We start from the raw sequence: 22,973 nt of genomic DNA, 5'->3' as shown, positions 1-22,973 counted from the left end.
TGTCTTCTCTTAAAATGTTGATAACAAATCCTCATTTAAATATCACCCTTTTAATGATGAAAGTAAACATTTGTTGCTTTCCCTAATCATGATTACATGGAACAATCTTTTATTAAAAAGTGAGGCTGAATTTCAAAATCAGCAAGACTTAACTAATACATTACCGTTCCAGGAATGCTTTGTAAATGTAACTGCAATTTCTCCATTTAAACATTTCCTATGATATGTGATAAAGTTTCATATCCTAATTGTTAAATTCTCACTACATTACATCACCACCTAGACCCAACTAACAGTTCGGTAATGTCGAGCGAAAACTCGGTGATTGGGTGTTGGATTAGTCATGTCTGAAGTGGAAGGTAAACGTCGCCAGTATTCATCAAGCCATCGTAGTTCATAGCGATGATGAGAGTGAAGGTTTGCTGGTAGAAACTTCGAAATAAAACTATCGCTTGGGCTGCATCTGCGTCACACAAATCTCCTAGCAACCGTGGTTAAGACACCCAACAATGTCTCAAACCTGACGTTGTCGCCAGTGCGGGTTTTACTTTGAAGGTCACATCCGGAAACCATTTATTCTATTTTAGGGGGAGCTTTACTGTGTTGGCCTCCGCGGTGTCAAGCCGGGTTGTAAATGCTTTTACGTTTTTTTGAGGGAAAAAGGCACTTAAAACAGGGTTTGGCGTGTGTGAACGACAATACAACAAATGTCATCGTTTGTATCTGGAGCGACTCGGTGATGTTATTCCCCCCCGTCAGAGCCGCTGCCTGGTCAGGCTGAGTTTGCGGTATGACACGGTGAGAGGAAACTGAAATTAACAATATAACGTCACAACATTGTATCCTTGTGTTTGGTATCAAGAAGCTACTAACGCTTTCCTCGATCTAAAGCTACGATATCACAATGTAAACGCTAACCTTCAAAAGTATCGTTATTTAGCAAACGTAGCATTAAACGGCGTTGCGTTTCTTACTATAACTGATTAATCGTGTTGTTCTCATTTTCTTTGTAGGTGTGTGAGGATTGTTGTTGTTGTTGGTGGTGTTTTTGAACAGAAATCGAGTGTTCGCCGTGTTTCTGTAATATTAGACAACAAAACGCATCACGGCTGAAGTGTGCACACCTGACGCAGTGTGTTAAAATGGGATCAGCTGCATCCCGGGTCCGTAAAGTAACAACGTAGACGGAGTCACAGGGGTACAAGGTGTAAAATGATCCCGCAAATTCCCTCCAATATGTCCAAGAAGGCTAATATGTGTTTGTAATTGAATTATCTGAAGGCTCGATGGCTGCCTGTTCCACTGTAAATGAAGTAAACACGAGCTCAGTGCTGTACGTCTGCTATAATGATGAATGTTTACGTCATACTTCATACTCAAAAGGACTCTGGATGGCGTTGTCGAGTCAGTAAACAGTAAAATCCCTATTGAGCCCATTTTGCAGTGGAAATTAAATGAGGTTGACGACCCAATGAGCAGGAACAGTATTTGAATATGCTTAATATGAGACAGAATCAGAGTTAATGTCCAAACTAAAAGGTTCCAGGTAAATCTTATCCTTTCATCAACAGAATGAAGAGAGGCGTGCATCAGATTTCTGTACCTACCTTTACTTTAACAGTAGGTGTTTTGGAATTCATCGATCAGCACTGAGCCTTTATGACTGTGTGTGTGTGTGTCCACCTTCTCATCCCTGTCCTCTTGTCTCCCACTCTCTAAATCCTCAGGTTATTCTCTCATTACCTTGCTATCAAGATTTCCCATACAGACTTTCAAATGAAAATGGAGGATATGCCCCTGTCAGGCCAAGACAACCCCAAGCTGGAAGTGAGTTAAATGTGGAGGACATCTCAATGCACCTGACGTCCATTTGCAGGTTTGTGTTTGAGTTCATCCAAGTCCTTTTGCGCTGCAGGCTTTGGTCCATGACATCTACTCTGACCTGGTGGACGATGCCTGTCTGGGCCTTTGTTTCGAGGTTCACCGTGCTGTCAAACAGGGTTATTTCTTCCTGGATGAGACGGACCAAGAGAGCATGAAGGAGTTCGGTTGGTGCCCCGGCTTTTGCTCCTGTCTATTTTGTCTTAGCGTGTGTGTGCGTTTTTGGTGTGCATTTTTCTTATTGTGCCCTTTACTTCTCGCATAGAAATTGTGGACCAACCCGGCGTGGACATATTTGGGCAAGTGTACAATCAATGGAAGAACAAGGAGTGCGAGTGTCCCAACTGTAAACGATTGATCGCGGCGTCCCGCTTCGCCCCGCACTTGGAGAAATGTCTGGGCATGGGACGCAACAGCAGCCGCATCGCTAACCGCAGGTCAGAGGCGTTCATACGTGATCGCTGTCATTTTAAAAACGTGTGTGAGTCTCCGATCATACTGCATGACCAAACACACACACACACACACACACTCCTGCTGCTTTACAGGCTGGCAAGCAACAACAACATGAGCAAGTCAGAGAGCGATCAGGAGGACAACGATGACCTCAATGACAACGACTGGTCGTACGGAGCGGAGAAGAAAGGTGAGCGCTTCAGTCTCTGCCGGCGACAATGGATTGAAATGCAAACGTCCCATTGGTCTCTCTAAACAACTTTGATTTCCCTGTTACAGCCAAGAAGAGGAAGTCGGATAAGGTATGTGTGCACACGTTTGCTTTTGCAGGCGTTATTGCTCACACACAGTAACATTACACAACTCTTTACATACATACACTTAGACTAACTCCACATGCCCTCATGGTTCAATTGCACATCAAAGTGTTTAACGTGTGTGTGTGTGTGTGTGTGTGTGTGTGTGTGTGTGTGTGTGTGTGTGTGTGTGTGTGTGTGTGTGTGTGTGTGTGTGTGTGTGTGTGTGTGTGTGTGTGTGTGTGTGTGTGTGTGTGTGTGTGTGTGTTCTAATCTAAATACTAAATCTTGTTATTTTGCACAGAACACAAATTCCCCTCGCAGATCCAAATCTCTCAAACACAAAAATGGTAAGTGTGTGTGTGTGTGTCAGTTCCCAGAGTGATATTAGGAAGTTTCAGCATCGGTCTTAATGACACACACTCCTGAATGATAATAACTCCTAGTTGTGCGTTTGTTGTGTTTGTTTCCCAGGTGAGCTGGGCGGCAGCATGGGCTCAGAGCCCTACAAGGTGAGGCGCTTCTCCTCTCCATCCCGCTGCCTGGAAACATCTCTTAGCTCCTCCACGTTTGGCCCCCGCATACTGAAACGTGTCTTTGTTGTCTCTTTTCACATCAGTACAACTACAATACGGGAATCAGCTACGAAACTCTTGGCCCCGACGAAGTGAGATCGCTGTTGACGACGGTGAGCAAGTTTCGAAGAAATAAACAAACAACTTCTGCCGACGCTGTTTCTCAATGTGATGTCGAAGATGTTGATGGTAAACAATCCTTCTTTCCGCAGCAATGTGGGGTGATCTCCGAGCACACCAAGAAGATGTGCACCAGGTAAGAAACCTCTCCCGCTGCAGACGACGCACGGAAACAACAAACCTCCTCTAGTCCGACTCACACTCTGGGCGGGGTGGTGTAGGATTGTTCCAGGCACCGTTGCACTCGGCCTCCTCTCGGTTCTGCCTCTCTTGGAAACGATCGTGCATGTTGGGACTTATTCAGGGGTACACAGGTGGCAACTCGGTACAACCGTATCTCCTTTTGTTTCCATTTTCGATGAGACACGTTTTCAATTGACTGGTATGTTTCCGATCTCGCAAGCTTAAAGCCGTTTTTCCGTTCCGATCGTGGAAAAATCCTGTCGCTGACCAACCGCTGTAACCCTTCATAACCCTTTTAACGCCTCATAGCTGCTCCGCCCGGTCAGATTGGTCAGCGACAGTGTGACACGGGGGATGTGTGTAATGCCACCTTGTGTCCCACCAGGTCCCAGCGGTGTCCCCAGCACACGGACGAGCAGAGGAGGGCCGTCAGGGTGTTCCTCCTGGGGCCGTCCGCGTGAGTGTGCCCCCCCGCCCCCCCCTCTTCCTTTTCTTAACCGCCCCCTGCTATCCTCCCCCTCCCCCCCACAGAGACCTCGGGTTGGCAGTGATGGACAACAACAGCCGAGCACACAGACTTGTGTCCTTCACATTTATTCATTGTACCCTGATGCACTTTGGTTTGTTTGAGCAGAAGAGAGGAGCAGCAGCACTCCGGTTCGTCTTTTCCACACTGGATGATGTCACGGGGTGTTCACTGCTCATTTTGATGACTGAGGCAATGGCGACTAACCCCTAACATCAGTGTGTGCTACAGTTTAAACAGAGCAGTATGCGACACTTGATTAAAGGGAAACGTATTGGTGCTGTGGGTGGCAGCTGCAGTAACAGGTCAAGAAAAAGAAGGAAGAAATGAACAATAAACAAGAAGTTTAGAACAGAATATGAAAATGATTTGAAAGGACGGGCCTACTCTCGTGCTTTGCTGCTTCAGACCGTTAATTCATTTCTGTTCTGGAGAAAAGAAAAGCTTTAAACTACCTAATTAGGCCAGAATAACGAGATAAACATCGAGAAAATAGGTTACATCATGTCGGTGCTGTCAGGAAGGAAGTGTCTGGAAATGCTGAATACGAGATGAGCCTTTGCTCGAGTGGCATTCAGCGCCGCCTCTTCACATCTTTCTGTATTTTCTCAGCTCATCCTCTCATCTACTGACTCTTCTGCTCGTGCCGTTCTAACTCCGTGTGATTGTTTGCGGGCAGGCCGTCGTTACCTGACGCAGACGCCGTCGTCGAGAGCGACGGCTACGACATCTCGGATGGACAAGCGTCCCTGATGAGCCGCCTGCAGTGGGAAGACTCCCCTGATATTTCCCCCACGGATTCCGCCTCGTCCAAAGCCAGTAAGGAAGCGACTCGACTGCGCACTTTGTTTCAGATCTCTTTCCTGTACTTGACATTCCTGTCTCTGTTACAGGCACAAACCATTCCGATTCCCGGAGGCCCAAGAAAAAGAAGAGGGCGTCTCTTGGGATTAACAGCGGAGGAGCGGGAGGAGGAAACGGATGTCCGGTGGGAGGCGGCGGCGGCGGCAGCAGCAGTTCTCAGAGTATCAGCATAGCAACCAAAAAAAAGAGGCCCAAACTCACCGCGCCTTCCATTTCAAGTATCTACGATGACCTGAACTAGCATCACATCCGGCTTCAAATCCCCTACCTGGCACACACACACAGGAGGATCTCGTGCTTGATCCAATCGGGATAGAACCCAAGAGAATAGTTCTCAGCATACACAGTCAGTCAACCTGGATAGATCATGTCATAGCAGATTTAAGAAGCATTTCTCGACGAACACAAGCCTCTAAAACAATCGATGGTCAGAACAGGGTAACTTTAGATTCAGTCAGCTACCATAGTGACTGTAGGAAGGACAATGTCTTCAAATATGAATACAAATGAAGACTTGACCTGGATCTCATCAGGAGACACGTTTGCTGTCGGCCCTTTGACCCTAAAACACTGAAACACTGTCGGCTCGTCGGAAGACTTCTGATCTGTGAAACCGTCACGTAGGAACGTCGTTCATTTATCTGTTGTGAAGCTTGTGGATTCGTCTCAAGGTGATAATATTACAACAATCTGCCCCTCTGCTCTTCGTCTTTAGGACAAATTCAAAATGAACCTGTACAGTTTTATAGAAAGACGTTAGATTGATTGGGTTGGGATTGAGTTAGATTGGGTCTTCCCCTGTAATTTTACTCGACTTTAATGCCTTAAAAATCCTTCAAATCCACACTTGTGGCGTCATAGATTCGCCCCCTCCGTCCTGAGAAGGGACACGAACTCACGACAGGAGAGAACGCCCAGCACCTCAAATTCTGAGGATTTCCTAAAAACCTAAAACAAATCTTACACTACTCCTAAGATCTTTCAACCCCCTTCAGGAGCCCCGTTAGTGTGACCGGCTCGTCTCATCTTCGCGGCCGTACGTCTCTCCGTCGCGTCCACAGGGACATTTTGGACGCTTTCAATAGACGCAAACCTACCCATGCGTACGGGAGTCCTCCATCAGTGGACTCTTGAATTCTAGCACTGTATTGCACAGGTGTATGTGTGCGCTTGTGTGTTTGCATGTGTGTGTATATACTTGTGTAACACTGCAAGAGAAAAGTTATCGAAACCATTTGTAATTACCTGGGTTTCTGCGTTATTAACTTATCCATCATAACCTAAGTGGCGGTAATGGAAAACATGATCTGTAACAGCAGAGGAAATCGTTCCGCCTGCTCTTGGCTTCACTGTAGGCGCCGTTTTTACACTTCACAGTCTAGGTTTGAAGCAGTAAGGGACGCTTGGAGATCAGTGAGAGGAAAGAAGAGGAAAGTCCAGACCTTGGTATGAGCCGCTTAAGAATGAAAACGCAGTGGTATTGAAGGAGAGGAAGTGTTCTGTTAGGAGGAAAGGTCTGGCGTTCCACCGGATACACTTGGTGGATGTTATTGCTGCAGTTATGAACTTGCCTTCTCCAGCACATTGAATAGACTCGCATAAGGCCGCATATTATTTTGAATGAATACAGAAATCTTGATTTTTTTTCTTGCTCGTGTGTGTGTGTGTGTGTGTGTGTGTGTGTGTGTGTGTGTGTGTGTGTGTGTGTGTGTGTGTGTGTGTGTGTGTGTGTGTGTGTGTGTGTGTGTGTGTGTGTGTGTGTGTGTGTGTGTGTGTGTGTGTGTGTGTGTGTGTGTGTGTGTGTGTGTGTGTGTGTGTGTGTGTGTGTGTGTGTGTTTTAACTATGCATTCATGAATGTGACATTAGTGAACGTACGTGTGCCATTTGAAATATTTAACTATTTTGTTTACATCGACAAATGTATTTAACTTTTTCTTTGTCTTTGCATATCAAGCGACGTGTATTTGTGTGTGTGTGTGTGCAGACGTTTGATATGCATATTTGTTGAACCAGGAGGCTTTTGGGGCACATGTACAGCACATACACAAGCAGGAAGATGGAAAAGGAAAGCTGATTCTTGTGCGACTGTCTCTTTTTTTTTTTTTTTGCTCTAATTACTCATTGAAATCAAACTTTACATCATAGGAATCTACAGCACTGTTTGACATTCCTTAATTGTGAGTGACAGGTGTGCGATATGTTGGCCTGTAACACCAACGGGCTGATTCAAAGCAGTCATGTTTAGACAGAAACCCTTTGTGCTTTACAGGACATATCGGTTTGCAGCCATTCAGTTTCATCATGTTAAGTTTGTTTAGCTTTACATTCTCCCCGAAGACTAAACTGTGGCTGTTGTGGTTACTTGTGTGCAGTCGGTAGTGTATAGTGTAACTCTTTTCAATTCTAATGTGGTGAAAATGGAAAAACCGGAAAAAACCTGATTTGTTTTGTTTTGTTTCCAGTCTGTTGTACTTCAGGTCAGATGTGTTCCTCCTCAGGCGGCTCTACGCTCTGACGCGGCCCCTTTTCAGTAGAGTCTTGTGATGTGCACTTGAGTATAATGAAGCATTGTTCTGAAGATAATCATTTGTGTATAATCCAGACCCAGAGCTCGTGGCTGATCTTCTGTTGTGGCTATTTGTGTACATCTTTGATAATGAGTGCAATGACCAAGGATGCAATATTGTGAGGTTCCGATATTCCACACACAAGCACAAGTGGGTGTGTGTGTGTGCGTGTGTGTGTGGCTGTTGTGTATATGAACATGATCTGAGACATATTTTTATTTTTTTCCTCACTGCCATGCATACTGATGTTTGTATAGAAATAAAAAACCCTAAGCAGAGCCTGGGTTGTTACAGCGACATCATTACTTTCTGTCCTTTTTATAAATAGAACACAAGAAAGAAAAAAAGGGGAAGAGGTTTTATAGTGGAAATGCTTTAATGGGAGTCATCAGTGAAACCGGAGCAGTCCAGCAGAGGGGACAGAGGGGACAGAGGGGCTCCCAGTGCCTCCATTGCACCTCCGGATTTTCAAGTGCCAGATGCAGGTTAACCGATTCAATATTTTTATTTACAGAAAATACAATATATGTACATTTTCTTCTTGAAAACCCTTTATTTCCATGTCAAATGATTATTATTTAAATTAGTCTTTTTTTTTTTATATCCACATAGTTCAAGCAACAAAACTACTTTCGTAAAACTGGTAGTCTTGCAATGACGCAGCTTGTAAAGTCGTTATTCCATTACAGTGTAACGGGCCAAACCAGCACACACAGTGAGACGTTGGTTGGTTAAATTGTTTATGACCGGAGTGTTTTTTATCATAAAGCAGAACATTTTCTTGCAGTGTTTTTCGTTCCACAGAAACTAAAAAAAATGGAGGCCTAAATAAAAATCTGCAGATGTTAACGACGTTGAGTAAAATATGGAGATGCATCGACGGTGAACTTTACGCCACCGTCCTATTCCCCAGCGACAACAAAGAGCAGGTTAGATAAAGCCAAAGTGTCCAAACAGTTACACATAAAGAACTTTGCAGGGGTTTGAACCACTTAGTCAAGTTAAACAGAAGCAGAATTACAGTTTGTTTTTAACCTGAACTTAAAACACATAATCACAAATTATTATTTATTCCACATATATTGTACAATCAGTCGCATTGTTTCTTGGTGCATGCGGACGCAGACAGACAGACACACACACCCATACACACCTACTGTACGTGGCATCTGCGCTAAGGCCCCTTCTGATTAGTCCCTGTCTTCCTCTCAGACACCACCTACCTACCTACCTACCGCTGCACCTGTCGCACCTCAAACATTCGTATTATACGGAACGGCGTCTCTTTGCTATGACGCTCGTCCCTTTTCCTCGCCCTCTCAACGGCTGTGCATTCCGAAGATCAGAAAGCTGAAGAACACAGTGACTCCCACGAGGGAGATGGTCGCGGGGGCGGTGAAGAACTGCCTGTAGTTGATCCGGAAGTACCACACCACTGCCAGCACCACCACAAACACGGGTACCACCAGGCTGCCCGTGCTGATGGCCAGGCCTGCGGCTCGGAATCCTCTGGAGAACCCGGTCCCGCTCGATGGGACCGTGCCGGGTTGGGGGGCTTCTTCTGGACTGGCCTCCTGTAGCGCCTGGGAAATGTGGCAGTGGATCACGCTGTTGTGCGAAATGTTTAGGGATGTCAAAGTTCTCTTGGGGTCCTGCAGCAGCTGGCCGTGGTAAATCAGCTTGATCTGATGCTCCCGACCTGAGAAGTATTTGCTTGAGCAGAGAAAATAACATATAAGAGTCGTTACAACACGTTAAACAGTAAACAACTGAAGACTTTTTCGGCGTGTTTGACTGCTTTTCCCCAACCTTTTCAGTATTCCCACTGTATCCTGCGGCTCTACGAGAGCAACCTCCTCCGTGTCATTGAGGAACTTCAAACGGACAGAAATGGCAGTGGTGCTGGTGGAGAGACTTCTAGACAACACGGGGGTAGGACTTAAAACTTTTTTATCTTCCTCTTCCTCCACATCATCATCATCCTCTTCGTCATCCTCCTCCTCCTCTTCGTCAGTAGAGTGCTGCGGTCCCGTATGCAGATGCTTGCTCTGTATGTTCAGCAGCAGGTCTGTCCTAATCCCCACAGCTCCCTCGTTCGTTCCCTCGCTCTCACCTCCTCGCTCGGACTCGGACTCTGCGTCCTCCGGTTTGTTTTCCTGGGAAGGCGGAGGGGTCTGTTGTTCTGGGGCGTTGGCGTTGGAGGACCCCCCGCTGTAGCTGTCGTGGCCTCCCAGGCCTATCAGAGAGGCGTGAGCACCCACAGTGAGGATGGTGCCCAGTATGTGGTCTCCCCGGTCGGCCACGTGGGTGGAGAGCCAGGCCAGGACGAGGGCAAAGACCAGGAGCAACAACCCCCCGGCTGCTGTCACCTCATCTTCCATCCCATCCAGCATGGTCAGTGCACACACTGCCATTCCTGTCCTCCAGATCTGAGCAAGACACAAGGGACATGATTTACACTTAGAGCCAAACAGTTAGCAGGTCCCTACCATAACATTTGATACACCATGTACTTTACATACAAGATAACTGAAATTAAACAAAACCACGACAACATATAATGGAATGTGAGAGATTATAGATCCTTCTCTGAGCATGAAACCCTCCAGACAGCTGTGATCTTGAAGTACATGGAGGATAACATTGTTATTCCTCATCCCAAATACAACGAGTATTCCAGAATTTAAATATGTAAACAAAACAGCAGCTTACGGAGCAGACCAACAGCCTTTTTCATGAAGCTGTGAAGCTACTGGTGTTAGCTGAGCCTCCAGTCCCTCCCTTCATATGCCCACCACTCAGTCTGCTACATGGCACCTTAGCCTCTGTGCTAACCCTGCTAACTTGTGTTGTAGCGAGTTAGCCGGCTAAGTTAGCTCGCAGGCTATCTTATTAGCTCAGAGACGACCTTCGGGTGTTTACGACACTCTGTTCTGCTCTGTTGTGTCGCAACAAATATCATAACGCGCGGAGGGGCCGTAAAATGTCTGCGTGCTCTGAAGCGGTCTTACCTGCTACCTGAGAAGTCAAATCATGTTTAGAGGCATTTAACGATGCTAGTTAGCAGCTAGCCATTAACAGCCACATAAACACAGAGTAGACGACACGGTGTGACGTCATTACACAGCCCTTGTTTTGGAAAACGGGTCACGCCTGTTGCTCCTCCCTAGCGGTGTGTGTGTGCGCGCGTGCGCGTGTGTTGAAAATCAGTTGGTTAGATTTGTGTTCTATTGGCACACATTTGGTGAACCGTAATTTGATGGATGACGTGATATGGCCAAAAGTATGTGGACACGTGTTGTCAGGGATTTGTGGTTTCCGTTGCTAGCAGGAGCATAGAATGAAGCTGTAGTTTTAGCCATCCGCTCTTCATACCTGCTGGTACTGTTCTGGGGTCACTGGGCCAGATGCAGGGTGCTGTTTCATCATAACAAAACCAGGTTAACCAAGAAATAGTTTACAGAGATTAGTGACTGAGATTTAGGGCTTATCCCCCCCAACATGAGAGCCCAGACCTCACTAAAGCTCACATGGCTCCATGTAAGTAAATCCATGCAGTGTGTTTCACAATGTAATGGAAGGCAAAGAGGAGACTAACCTCATATACATTATAGATCACTTAACTTACTTCACTTCTCATCTCTGGAAGTCAACGTGAGCAAAGATCCAGGCAGGAAGGATTCACTTTGATCAGTAGATGGTGCTGTGGCTGAGGTTTGACTGATGGACTGTGGGAGTTTACTCTTTCTCAGATCATTTATTACAGATATACATAATGATTTTGCAAACTGAGCACAATCACAACGTTTGTCTACGGTCATCAGTGTCAGACAGGCGATATGCTGATATGCTTATTGGAGCGTCCCATCATTACAAAGCAGTAAATAAGCCTTGACAGAGGTTGGAATGTCCAGTTTACACACTGCCGTGTAGCACAGGGCGCCGAAATGCAGCCGTAGAGCACAGCGACAAAGATGCTGCAGAGAGCGAGGCTGTCCACTCATCTGATGCACAAGGTCAAAGAAATTCTGATGCTCCTGAGGAAGGAGAGAGAAAGAGAGAGGGGGGCGGGGGGTGGAGAGAGAGAGAGAGAGACAGAGGCGACAAAACGGCAAACAATAAGTGGACCAGTAAGGGAGGAGAGCGTCTCAGGTGCAGGGGGCTCTCACACTCTCACCTCGTACACCTCAGTGGACAGAGATTCCATCCATTCACATGCCGGGATGGATGTGTATGAGTTCAACATGACCTCCATGGTGGCAGGGGAGAGGACGCAGTGCTTCAGCATCTTTAGACAGGAGAGCAAAGTCAAACACACTGTAACCAATAACTGTCATATGCAAACCGGCTCCATGGGAGATGGATGAATGGACATGATTACAGTTTATACAGGCACAGCTAGTCACAATCTTCCATTTTGCTTATTTGACTCAACCTTAGGTGATGCAGGCTTTGCTCCGTGGTTTAGGAGTGACTGTAGTATAGCTTCAGGCTGCTGGTTTGGAAAATCTTCCACCACCTTAAGGGGAACAAGCAATTAAGTCATATCCCACCGCCTACGCCTGACAAGTACAAGACTGTCACTAGATCTCTGCTCTATCGCCCCATCAGACCCTTCCCCTCAAATCCTCTCATCTCGTATCTGCTACCTGCAACAGACAGTCCATTGGTGTGTGGCCTGCACAGTTGGGAACATCTGCCTTGGCGCCGCGCTGCAGGAGGATCTCGGCGATACGCGAGCTGCAGTTTCCACACGCGTTGTGCAGAGGGGTGTGCAGCTTCCTGCCTGCAGTCCAGGGGTCGGCGTCAGCATCCAGCAGCATTTGGACGACACGCAGGTATCGCCCAGCCTCCGTCGGCCTCTCTGCGCCTGAGCAGGCAGCGTTTAGGGGAGTCTCTCCTTCTCGATTGGTGACTAGCACGTCTGCTCCGTGGCAGAGGAACAGCTCCACGTGCCCCTCCAGGCCACGCCGAGCTGCTACGTGCAGAGGGGTGAGCCTGGACTCCTTCGCCCTGACGTTGACCTCTGCACCACTGGATAACAGCAGCTCAGCACACCTGAAACAAAATGCAAATCTTTCCATCATAACGTGCATCTGCATCTCCCAACTTCAACACAAAGATCTTCAGTGTAAAAAGTAAAGTAGTCTCTGTAAAACTAGTGATTTTTTCTATCCAAACAATATAGTTTTATCTGTTTACTGAGCCCTGTGAGGGGAAAAAAGGCCTAATAGACTTTTTTTTTTTTTTATCTCTGCATTGATAATAATGAAGTATTTCACAGACAGATTACAGCCAGAATTTCCAGCCTCTAGCATCGTCCCATGAGGCTATAAACACCATCAGCTAAATGGATTCTGTTTAAACAGCCAAATTATTAGTTACAAAATGGTTAGAAGTGATGGCAGCACCAGGGAAGCTTTACCACTCACTGGAATGACTGTGCAGAGGTGCAGAGGTGCAGAGGAGCGCTGCCATCTGCTGATAATACATCAGGGTCGGCTCCGTGCGAGAGCAGCAGCTGGACGCAGACCGAATGGCCGCCGACACAGGCATCATGGAGAGCCGTGCTGCCGCCTGGGTCGGCGTTCACCTCGGCTCCCCGGAACAGCAGCTCTTCCAGACATCCTGTGTGTCCTCTGCTTGCAGCCAAACGCAAAGCTGATGTTTGCTTTACCTTGGAGCTCAGTGTCCACATGCCTGAGACAGGAATATAGGGAAGGGAAGAGAGACTAGAACAGAACTAGAGCATCTGTCAGTTTTATGATGTGGAGATTTCATTACATGACATCCATACCCATCTCTGGAGTCCACAACATCTCCTCATGCACTGTCTCCATCAGTGCATTGACCATAGCCGGGTCCTTAAGCACTGCATAAATCCCTTTCATGTCCCCACACATGAACGTATTGTGGACAGCAGTGTCTCTGCACCGGACAGGGGGCGGAGCGACCCGGACTTCTTGGATCCGCCCCTGCCTGGCGGGGGGTCTGGGGGCCCGAGGTAATGGGGCCCTGCACATGGTTCTCCTATAAGCTAATGCTCGCCGTGCATCCTCCCACTCCTGAAACTCCTGCTCCAGTCTCAGTGAGCGCAGTGAGGCAGAAGTGAAGGGAAATGTGTCCTTGGACATGGCGCCACAGAAACAGTTTTGGGCCAGTTAGCTGTCAGACAGGTCAAAAGTGAAGGATGACAGTGAGTTTAAGCCTGTGTCAGTGGCACCTGAGAGTGGAATCCATGACTGTAACCCCCAAAGCAACTGGGTCTTGCTGCAGGGAAACTGGAGTAGCATTCATTGCTTGTAGACCTGCAGCTTTTACTCACCCCTCAGGAGGTCACACCAGTGTAGAATTTCAAGAAAAAAACAAGTAGAAAATTATCATTCCACATTTGAAATCACACTTGTTTCCCTTAGATGTGAAGGGGAGCCGGACGTTCAGCTAAAACATCATTTGCGCGATGAGTGCTGTCACAAGACTGTTGCTCAAATACAGTATAAGCTCAGCACTTGTTATTAATAGATCAGAATGCAAGTTGATACTCTGCTTTTGTCTTACCCAAAAATGTCACTAGATGGCAGTATTGAACCACAACACCAAAGCCGGTAATTTAAACAAAGAACAAATGTCAAGAAAGGTGACGTCCTGTCAAAGTATAATCACGACAACAAATGAATGATTTATCATTGGAGTAAATAGATATGCTTAATCGGTTGTCATCACAGCTTTACTTCTGATTACAATTACTTAAATGTTGTGACAGGAAAGCTGTTCATTTTTTGTTGTTTTGCTCACTTTGTTTGGTAAAATATGACTCAAACATACTCTTGTGCAGTCATAATTATATGAAAGAGGTCAACTAGAAATGACATTGTCAGAGCAACTTCGATTTGCATTTCTGTTGTAATTATCCACACAAACTGCGATAGGAAATCGATTGTACCCCCTTTATATAGTTAGCATAGCTAGTAAGCATAGTTTGGTATAGTTAGTAAGTGGCAAAACAAATTTGCCAAATACGCTATTGGAAATTGTCAGCATCAATGTAGAGCCTAATGTGTTTATTTCCATCTATAACTTAATGATTCACAACAACATTGTCTATATTTTTCATCCATATATAATGAACATCATTACGCAGAGGCCGTGTAAGTGAAATTAGCCGAAAACAAGCGGAGGCGGAAGTAATAAGGGGCGAACCCTCTCACTGTGCGTCGATAATCTCTGTAAAAACATAGTACGTCATCACGTCGTTTTTGAACATGGCGGCGCCAAGTAGCACAGGCGAACTCAGAGTTACGCAGAACGGAAGAAAGTCGCCTTCTCACTCCAAAGTTAAAACTGTGATAAAATATTAAAAACAACGGATGGAATTTGACACGTCAATCTCGTCCAACTGACCAGACACAGATTTCATCGCGAGATAAGTTATGACGACAATGGTAAGTATTTAAAAGCAAAACTCGCACAACTTGAGCTAACATGAGCTAAGTAGTTGCTAGTTTAAATTACACGGTCAACAGCTGATTCACCCGTTTATTATCAGTTAACCAAACTACTAGCGTGCATCTGAGAGATGGCGTTACTGGTGTTATTTGCTACACATGCAGGTAAAGAGCTCTAATTCGCATGTTGCGCCCTCTTGTTGCAGACTTGCACAGTAAACGGACTGTTCAGCACCGGCGAGGACTTTGATGATGAGGTGAGTCACAAACACACACACACCGGGTTTCAGTTGGTCTTTAATTAGTTTGTGTTCTGCTGCATAATGCTTCTCCTTCTGTTACTCCTCTCCACTGTGTGTGTGCGTGTGTGTGTGTGTGTGTGTTTCAGGACCTGCTGGGGACAGACTGGGCTGTTGATTCAGTGTGTGGAGCAGCCAGTGTGGCAGCTGCTGTGTCTCCATGTCCTCTGCGTGCTCCCTCTGTCCCTCTCTGTACAGAGCAGCAGGACAGACGCTCCCTTCAGCTGCAAGCTGCACAGGGATCAGCTGCTCCCTGTAACAGCTCAGCATCGTCTGCCGGACAAACTGTTACTTCTGGTCTGAGGCAGATCTCCTCCTCTTCCTCCTCCTCCTTGGCTCCAGTGCAGGATTCCTCACTGAACAATCCCAAACAACAACAGAGTGACACGACCGCAGATAAGCTGCAGGATCCTGGTCTGGCACAGGATGATTTCGATGACTGGGACATTGACCTGGCCGACCTCGATGAGTGTGAGCAGCAAATCGGGAAGCCACTTCAGCCCCCTGCTCCATCGCCACCCGGCCCCACAGCAGAGTCTGTATCTTCAGCCAAATGCCTGCGGCCCCCGACCGGCGGAGGGACTGGGTCTCTGCCCAGCAGGAGCCTGAGGGAGCTCAGCACAGCGTCTCGCGTGCCGGACTCTTCTCGTCATAACCTTCCTCATCAAGCCTCCTCCACTCTGCCTTTACGATCTCCAAACCCGCGTCCTGCTTTCCACCCAGCCCCTCCCCAGAGTCCCAGTGTCTTCCCAGGCTTCACTGCATCTTCCCCCATCCCAAGCCCGGTGTCCAGGACAGTCCGAGGGCCTCAGCAGCCCCAGACACCACAGGCTACACCGGGGCCCTCACCTCGGGGCCGCGCCCTCTTTAACTCCGTGTGCCCGTCGCCCTCTTCAGTGAGCTCCCCCGGCCTGAGCCCCTACCCTCTCCACAGGCCAATCCTCACCAATCACCTGGTCCAGTTGGTGTCCAACTCCAATAAGCTTCCCAGAAGGAGGACGCGCTCTGACACTCACCGGCCGAGGACCCGCCGCTTTCCTGGCCCTGCTGGCCTCTTGCCACAGCAGGTTAGTCTCAGCCGGCCCGCTCTCCTGCCTGCTGTACACACACAGTGATCTATACCAGAACTGGATCTGGTCTGGTTTGCGTTGAATTTGCTTACTAGAGTTATTTTTAATATCCGCATTTTAAATGAATGTTGGAATTGTGTGTATTCTGTGTATCTCTGCCTGATGCTCTCCATTTGGTCAGCTTGTGTGCTCCTCCTCCTTCTCCTCCCCCTCCTCTGACAGCGCCACCTGCTAATCAAATAACTGTCAAAGCGATCTCTTGCTTATGTGCTTGTTTTTGCAGCACGGTGCCAAAATAATAACTGACATCTTCTCTCTCAGCCTCAGGGCCAGAGCCTGGATGACATCGTCGTGTCCGTCCCCCTGACTCCTGCCCACGGCGCTGTAGCCCGACTGCCAAGCCAGGTAATAAAAAAAGCCGCCGGGACCTTAAGTTTAAGATGGGGATACATTATGCATTTCTGTTGGCAAAGCAATAATCAGTGCTGCGTTGTAAAGTTTGAACGATTCAGTTGTGTTTGCTCATATCGGCCACTTAAGGCTCGAATGTCCTCACACTTCTCCCCAGGTCAGGGCTTTGTAAATGCTTTTTGCTTTGGAAAGGAATCAGATTTTATTGGAGATTACATTTTCATTTAAAATAGTGTTTTTGTTTTTTTTTGACCAGGCACAGAACTTCACTCTGCACTAAAGAGATGAAATGTGGAACAGAGTGGTCATTAGTTAACTAAATGTGTTTTTGTGACATTTGGAAGGCAAGAGCAATGATGACTGATCGTATGCCGGCCTACGCTAAAAAGCTGTTTAAAACCCAGAAAGGCTCGCTTTTGCAGTTCAGCCAGAGTCGCCCGGGCGGAGAGAGTGGACAGGAAATGTAATGAAGTTAATGATGGAGCCGCTACATATGCATGAGACCAGAGCCGTGCTCCAGCCAAGTCTTTATGCAGAACAGCTCAATCTCTTTAAGTCTGAAGCTCAGGAGTCAAAAGTCACAGACACACACAGGCACACACACAATGGAAAGTATTGGAGTGTGTAAGCTGTGTGTGTCTGTGAACATCATTTCCAGGGTCCCAGCTCCCAGTCGGAGGAGGATGAGTTCAGCAGCGGGCCCTGGGCAGCGATGAAGGCAGAGATGGGACTGGATGAGAGGAACCCTTCATGCTTCCTGCACTCCTACAGTGTGGCCATGGTGCTCCGCAAGGTAACCGCCCATCCGTACAGCTAACAAAAACGCTCTACATCAATAGATCTGGGTCAAATATTATGTTTTTATTGATGCGCCATCAGAGCCGATTCTCTAACTGTGCCGGAGGTCTGTAGGCATAATGGGGACAAACGACAGAGCTGCACTGGAAGTGTTTTGTAATTATAAACTGTAAGATCAGCCATCAGTCACTCTAATAGACAGTCTGGTGTCACTCTGCTCTCTTTGCTTCGCTGCTGGAGGCGTTTCCTCCCGGAATAATTCATCAGCGCTCGATACTGACAGCTGTTTGAGCGCGGCGAGAGCACTTCATTACGCCGCTCTCACTCACGCCCGCCTCCGTACACGCACCGAGGCCAAACCGTTCAGGTCAAGCTGTGTACATGAAGAGAGAGAGCTTCCCACAGACCTCACGCATTTATAAACAAATCAACAGATCAACTCACGCCCCTCCTCCGACTGAACAGTAGCATGTTTATTACAGCACAGGGGGAAGAGAGGGTTATCTCTACAGTCAATGCAACACACTGCTGTTGTGCTCACATCTATAAATCTCCATATCTCAGTCTGAGCACAGACCCAATAATCAGAAGAGCATTCAGGAGCATCATGAAGAGATGAGTTAGGCCTCAGAATATGACTTAGGCCATTAGTTTAAGAAGGTGAGGTCAGCGGGTCAGAGCCTGTTTGACTGTTCAACTACCCATTTGTTCTCACTGGTGCTTGAGTGTAAAATAACTATTTAAACTTATTTTTTTTGTAAACAAAGTAGCTTGGCCTACATTTGACCCTGGAGGTAATTAGAAGTCACACATATTGTGTAACTTGGTGTAAACACAATAAGTGGAGCGGTGAAGCGAAAAGTGCTCACGGTTAAGAACTCCAGGCTTGTGTTTTTGAGACGGTCGTGACGTGAAATAACACACAGCGACACACAGCTGTTGGGGTGTGTGTGTGTGTGTGTGTGTGTGTGTGTGTGTGTGTGTGTGTGTGTGTGTGTGTGTGTGTGTGTGTGTGTGTGTGTGTGTGTGTGTGTGTGTGTGTGTGTGTGTGTGTGTGTGTGTGTGTGTGTGTGTGTGTGTGTGTGTGTGTGTGTGTGTGTGTGTGTGTGTGTGTGTGTGTGTGTGTGTGTGTGTGTGTGTGTGAATATATTCTGCTCACATCCTGGATTTTTCTTTGTGCCGGAAAAAAATGCTAACCGGGAAACACAACAAACCCAGATCAATCTAAAGTAAAGACTCTTCTTCTTCTTCTTCTTCTCCGTCAATATCATCCTGCAAATGTACGCAAAACTAATCTTCGAACAAATTACGTGTAAATATACAAATATGTCTAAATGAGGTTATCTGAGGAAAAGAAATCGGCGGTTTGTCAAGAATCATATTTTTATGTTTACTGCAGGATGAGAGATGGATTTTCCATTGGAGTCCATTATGTAAATGTAATAAGCGGCCCAGGTCCTAATAGAATCTCTCAGCAGGAATCTGAAGTCCTAATTGGTAAATAATCCCAACAGGCGCTCACGTGGGTTTCCTCTAACGAACCCATGATGTTAATGTGCATGGATCTGAGCTGATCCATTAGCCAGGTTCACGGTGGAATCAAACGTTTCCCCTCCTTCACCAGGCTGCACTCAAACAGCTGGAGAGGAACAAGGTGCCCAACATGGCCGTGCAGCTGAAGAGCATCCTCCACACACACTCCGACGCCAAGGCTGTGTTTAGAGACCCGACAGGTAAGTGTACACGCACACACATACACACACACACACACACACACACACACACCTGAAGGTAACACTGTCATCTTAAAGTCAGTAAAAAAATTCGAGTCACCTTATAAACTGCAGAAATGCTGGGGAGGCAAAACTAAGAGAATGAATTATGAAGTATATGTGTGTGTGTGTGTGTGTCTGTGTGTGTGTGAGAGATAGTCAGGAGAGGAAAGGAAGGACAGAAAATGTTCATCAGTGACGCAGGTGAAGGAGCTGCTACTGTAACTGACATTGTCCCCTGCTGAGAACTGGCCTGATTGAGCTCCATGTACACGCACACGTATGCTTGTTCTGCTTTGTGTGTGTGTGTGTGTGTGTGTGTGTGTGTGTGTGTGTGTGTGTGTGTGTGTGTGTGTGTGTGTGTGTGTGTGTGTGTGTGTGTGTGTGTGTGTGTGTGTGTGTGTGTGTGTGTGTGTGTGTGTGTGTGTGTGTGTGTGTGTGTGTGTGTGTGTGTGTGTGTGTGTGGGTCTAGCACTGCCAAGGGTTTCCTCATTTTTATTTTTTTTCAATTCATCTCTCAACCTTGTAATCACTTTAGCCTTTAACTCCTTCTTTGAGCAGTAAGCACATCTAAGCTGGTTGCCATGGTCCCCAGAGATTGAGTCACAGCTGGGTGACTGATTATTAACATTCGCAGTTAGATGGCACCCTTTGACACCGGACGTGAGTGCTTATTAGCCATTGAATAGCTGCAACAGTGGGTGTGTGTTCTGTGCTCATGATAACAGGAGGGTCAGGCTCACACACACACACACACACACCTCCACCTGCTCAGGTCTGTGGCTGCTGCTCAAACCGCCCGTTATGGCCTCCCAGCACATGAGAGGGGAGAAACTCTGCTCTTCTTAAAGTCTGCATCCATAACTGTTTGATCAGAGTGAAATCATTGTTGGGTTCAAGACCCCAGAGAGAGAAGCTGCTGTCTTTTCTTGGTGGCCCTTTTTCTTCCCGTTTGGATCACAGCTTGTGTCTTCTCCACACTTTGACCCCTAGGGGAGATCCAGGGCACCGTGCACCGGCGCCTCCTAGAGGACAGACTGGGGGAGCTGAAGGTGGGAGCGGTGCTGCTGCTGAAACAGGTGAGACTTCACACAGACGGTGTGTGTGGACATGTCCTTCATAAGAAGCTAGAGTTACAGATCTTGTTTGTCAGACTTTGTGTCTGTAAAACTCCAATCCAACCTCATTGTTGCCACTGAATACACTCCTGGTTACCTCTGTTTTTTCTATGGCTTTGTTCCAATTCTGAAAGCTGTCTGCGTCCTCTCTCTGCTGGCCGTGTGCACAGGTGGGCGTGTTCTCCCCCTCCCATCGTAACCATTACCTGAACGTGACGTCCAACAACCTGCTGAGGCTCTACGGCCCCGACGGAGCCGCCCCCTCCTCCACCCCCCTCTCCTCCACCCCCCTCCCCCCCTTCGCCCTGGTGAGCATCACACCGCTCCACCCAACACCAGAATATAAATACAATCCAGCAAATCTGTCAAGCTGTCACCCGTCTGAAACTAAAGGGCATTTTTTTCTAACTCCTTATTAAGGAGCTGGCGTTGCCGTCGCCAATCCGGTGTCCCGCTGCCCCCGGGGAGCCCGTGTCCTGGATGCAGCTGATGTTTGACGAGGAGGAGGAAGGGCTAGGAGAAGGGGGGAAATGCACCGGGGGAGGTGAAGCCCCGCGCATGCCGGCGGGCAGCAGAGCCAATAGAGGGCCCGCTGGTAACCAGGCACCACAGCACTCGGGCTGGGATGCAGGTGGGTCCCCTCACAAACACACACACACACACACACACATAATAACACAAGTGTAGAGGGAGGGAGGGAGAGAGAGATAGAGATTCTTTTCTTTCCACCTCCTCTGCCTTCCTGTTTGCTGGTTAAAATTAGAAACTTCCACGCTGGCAAGAAACCGTTTTTTTGAATTTAAGTGTTGATTCTCTGGCTCCAACTCAATCAAAACGCTGCGACTGCATCGACTGTAGCAGACGGATAAATAACAGTCTATAAGACAGGAGTCTGATGGCTTTATCATGCAGTAAACGCGTATGGATTTATTGTTTTGTTGGATTTGTTCATTAACGATCACAACATCCTGACCTTTGTTGTGCAGATGACGACCTGGATGAGCTCCTGAGCGAGTTACCTGAGGAGGCCTGTAACCTTTGACCTGCACCCTCACAGCAGCGCAGCTTCATTACAGACCCCAACGCACGCACACAGCTAAAAATGCCCGAGCAACACACGCAAACACTCATTACTGAATTAAAAAGGTTCAAAAGGAATCGGGCTTTGTTATTTCTTAACATCGCCTCATTTATTCTTGTGAACCCCTGTAATTAGTGTGTGTGTGTGTGTGTGTGTGTGTGTGTGTGTGTGTGTGTGTGTGTGTGTGTGTGTGTGTGTGTGTGTGTGTGTGTGTGTGTGTGTGTGTGTGTGTGTGTGTGTGTGTGTGTGTGTGTGTGTGTGTGTGTGTGTGTGTGTGTGTGTGTGTGTGTGTGTGTCGCTCTGACCTCGAAATGCAAAACTAATCCGCACAGAATTGATTCGCTAATTACGCCAAATGTAAAGTGCTGCTCCTCGCCGCGGCCGCATTTCTTCCATTACCTCTTCCGTCCCTCGCTCTTCAGTTTTTTTTCCGCCTCCTTCTGTTCCTCCGAGCCTCTACAGTGGAGTGGATGAAACCGTCACCCAGCTTGTTTGCCATGCGTGTGTGAGGTGGTTTGTTATTTTCCGTGGGGGTGTCGGTGGGGAAGCGGGGGGGCCTGTGTGATTTGCCTGACCTGAAGTGTTCTATCTGGAGAGCGCCCGAGCATCTGGGGAGGAGTCGCAGTGTGACTAACAGGCACTAATGGAGGATTTGCCAACAGGATCTACGACCCACGACCAAACTCCTCCACTGCCGCTCGCTCGCTGGAGTTCAGCCGATTGCTTCGCCTCTTTGTGCTCTCGTGTACGCTACGCCCACTTAAGCCGCCTGAGCTATGAATGAGAGAGAAGGGATGGAGATTGGATTGGTAAATATTGAAGCGGCCCCCCGATGCTTCCTACAGCATGTCCTCCTCACACCAGCAGGGGGGGTAGCAGTTCACATCCTCTCCTTGTCCTGGTGGGCATCATTAGTGTTCTGAAAGGGCAGAGACATCCAGCACTGAGGTACAATTAAACTCAAATTAGAATGGATCCTAATTTGACCACTACAAGGATACTTTTTGGACTCTCTGTATTGGAGTGTGTGTGTGTGTGTCTGAGCTACACATTGAACAAGCTCTTCTTTCATATCTGAGAATCTCCTAATTAAGACCCTCACAAAAGGGGGGCCCAGTTCCTACATAACTGCTCACACAGCCCAATCATTTGCCCTTCAACTATAATCACAGCCTACCAGAGGTAATAATTAACTGTGCTCAACAAGCCAGCTCAGGTTCTCTGGCTTCCTAATTGGTAAGAGCTTATTACTTTTTCATAATCCATCTTTTGGTGTTAGGGGGAAAGTGTAATTACTCGTGTTTTCTCCCGCCAGCTGACGGGGGACGGATCAAATGCGAGACCTTAACTCTCATCTGTGCTGTATGTGTGTAGAGAGGTCCAAGAGTCAAGATCACCTTTTCATCTCCGGCTATTGCACCAAATCATAATTGCTGCCGAAAATTACATCCCAACTAGGTCACTGACTGTTATTTGTAAATTGGAGCATTTTTGGTGATGTTTTTGCCGT

General features: G+C 47.4%; 4 protein-coding genes across 7 annotated transcripts; 2 read left to right on the top strand and 2 right to left on the bottom strand.

The window, feature by feature from the left end:
• The first annotated feature begins 437 nt into the window (after nt 1-437).
• atxn7l3a (ataxin 7 like 3a) lies at nt 438-7,766 on the top strand. Of its 4 annotated transcripts, XM_076142931.1 has the most exons (14): nt 448-798; nt 1,572-1,620; nt 1,728-1,827; nt 1,916-2,048; nt 2,147-2,318; nt 2,430-2,527; nt 2,617-2,639; nt 2,938-2,983; nt 3,108-3,145; nt 3,253-3,321; nt 3,421-3,464; nt 3,897-3,968; nt 4,717-4,856; nt 4,931-7,766. In XM_076142931.1, the coding sequence occupies exons 3-14, from the start codon at nt 1,777-1,779 to the stop codon at nt 5,140-5,142; spliced, it is 1,098 nt and encodes a 365-aa protein (XP_075999046.1). In that variant the 5' UTR covers nt 448-798; nt 1,572-1,620; nt 1,728-1,776; the 3' UTR covers nt 5,143-7,766. The 4 variants fall into 4 exon arrangements, with proteins under 4 accessions (XP_075999048.1, XP_075999044.1, XP_075999046.1 ...); XM_076142929.1 differs by lacking the exon at nt 1,572-1,620 and having other exon boundaries at nt 447-798; XM_076142932.1 differs by lacking the exons at nt 1,572-1,620; nt 3,897-3,968 and having other exon boundaries at nt 529-798.
• Nucleotides 7,767-8,020: 254 nt separating this feature from the next.
• Nucleotides 8,021-10,607, bottom strand: tmub2 (transmembrane and ubiquitin-like domain containing 2). The gene is made up of 3 exons (XM_076143243.1): nt 10,481-10,607; nt 9,279-9,898; nt 8,021-9,182 (listed from the first exon to the last, which is right to left on the bottom strand). Exons 2-3 carry the CDS (start codon nt 9,881-9,883, stop codon nt 8,789-8,791), a joined length of 999 nt encoding a protein of 332 aa, XP_075999358.1. The 5' UTR covers nt 9,884-9,898; nt 10,481-10,607; the 3' UTR covers nt 8,021-8,788.
• Nucleotides 10,608-11,320: 713 nt separating this feature from the next.
• Nucleotides 11,321-13,603, bottom strand: asb16 (ankyrin repeat and SOCS box containing 16). The gene is made up of 6 exons (XM_076143238.1): nt 13,267-13,603; nt 12,902-13,169; nt 12,119-12,527; nt 11,905-11,988; nt 11,647-11,757; nt 11,321-11,506 (listed from the first exon to the last, which is right to left on the bottom strand). Exons 1-6 carry the CDS (start codon nt 13,601-13,603, stop codon nt 11,321-11,323), a joined length of 1,395 nt encoding a protein of 464 aa, XP_075999353.1.
• A 1,136-nt stretch (nt 13,604-14,739) lies between these two features.
• On the top strand, nt 14,740-21,498 carry hrob (homologous recombination factor with OB-fold). Its single transcript, XM_076143102.1, has 10 exons — nt 14,740-14,911; nt 15,121-15,171; nt 15,303-16,280; nt 16,605-16,688; nt 17,353-17,487; nt 19,117-19,225; nt 20,258-20,343; nt 20,553-20,690; nt 20,803-21,013; nt 21,369-21,498. The coding sequence occupies exons 1-10, from the start codon at nt 14,900-14,902 to the stop codon at nt 21,422-21,424; spliced, it is 1,860 nt and encodes a 619-aa protein (XP_075999217.1). The 5' UTR covers nt 14,740-14,899; the 3' UTR covers nt 21,425-21,498.
• Nucleotides 21,499-22,973: the final 1,475 nt, after the last annotated feature.

Source organism: Genypterus blacodes, unplaced genomic scaffold (assembly GCF_046128005.1).
Source record: "Genypterus blacodes isolate CSIRO-AG114 ecotype Tasmania unplaced genomic scaffold, CSIRO-AGI_Gbla_v1 ptg000022l_1, whole genome shotgun sequence".
NCBI classification, from domain to species: Eukaryota; Metazoa; Chordata; class Actinopteri; order Ophidiiformes; family Ophidiidae; genus Genypterus; species Genypterus blacodes.
This window is presented reverse-complemented; position numbering and strand designations above follow the sequence as displayed.

What these genes read in the sequence shown, in the direction of transcription:
- atxn7l3a (XM_076142929.1), top strand. An exon ending in AGCCGCATCGCTAACCGCAG is followed by an intron (nt 2,319 to 2,429) that starts GTCAGAGGCGTT and finishes GCTGCTTTACAG; the next exon opens with GCTGGCAAGCAACAACAACA. An exon ending in TTCCTCCTGGGGCCGTCCGC is followed by an intron (nt 3,969 to 4,716) that starts GTGAGTGTGCCC and finishes GTTTGCGGGCAG; the next exon opens with GCCGTCGTTACCTGACGCAG.
- tmub2 (XM_076143243.1), bottom strand. Translation starts at nt 9,883, where the DNA reads ATGGCAGTGTGTGCACTGACCATGCTGGATGGGATGGAAGATGAGGTG. An exon ending in ACAGTGGGAATACTGAAAAG is followed by an intron (nt 9,183 to 9,278) that starts GTTGGGGAAAAG and finishes TCTCTGCTCAAG; the next exon opens with CAAATACTTCTCAGGTCGGG.
- asb16 (XM_076143238.1), bottom strand. Translation starts at nt 13,603, where the DNA reads ATGTCCAAGGACACATTTCCCTTCACTTCTGCCTCACTGCGCTCACTG. An exon ending in GTTGTGGACTCCAGAGATGG is followed by an intron (nt 13,170 to 13,266) that starts GTATGGATGTCA and finishes TTCCTGTCTCAG; the next exon opens with GCATGTGGACACTGAGCTCC. An exon ending in CAAAGCCTGCATCACCTAAG is followed by an intron (nt 11,758 to 11,904) that starts GTTGAGTCAAAT and finishes TCCTGTCTAAAG; the next exon opens with ATGCTGAAGCACTGCGTCCT.
- hrob (XM_076143102.1), top strand. An exon ending in GCGAGGACTTTGATGATGAG is followed by an intron (nt 15,172 to 15,302) that starts GTGAGTCACAAA and finishes TGTGTGTTTCAG; the next exon opens with GACCTGCTGGGGACAGACTG. An exon ending in CTGGCCTCTTGCCACAGCAG is followed by an intron (nt 16,281 to 16,604) that starts GTTAGTCTCAGC and finishes CTTCTCTCTCAG; the next exon opens with CCTCAGGGCCAGAGCCTGGA.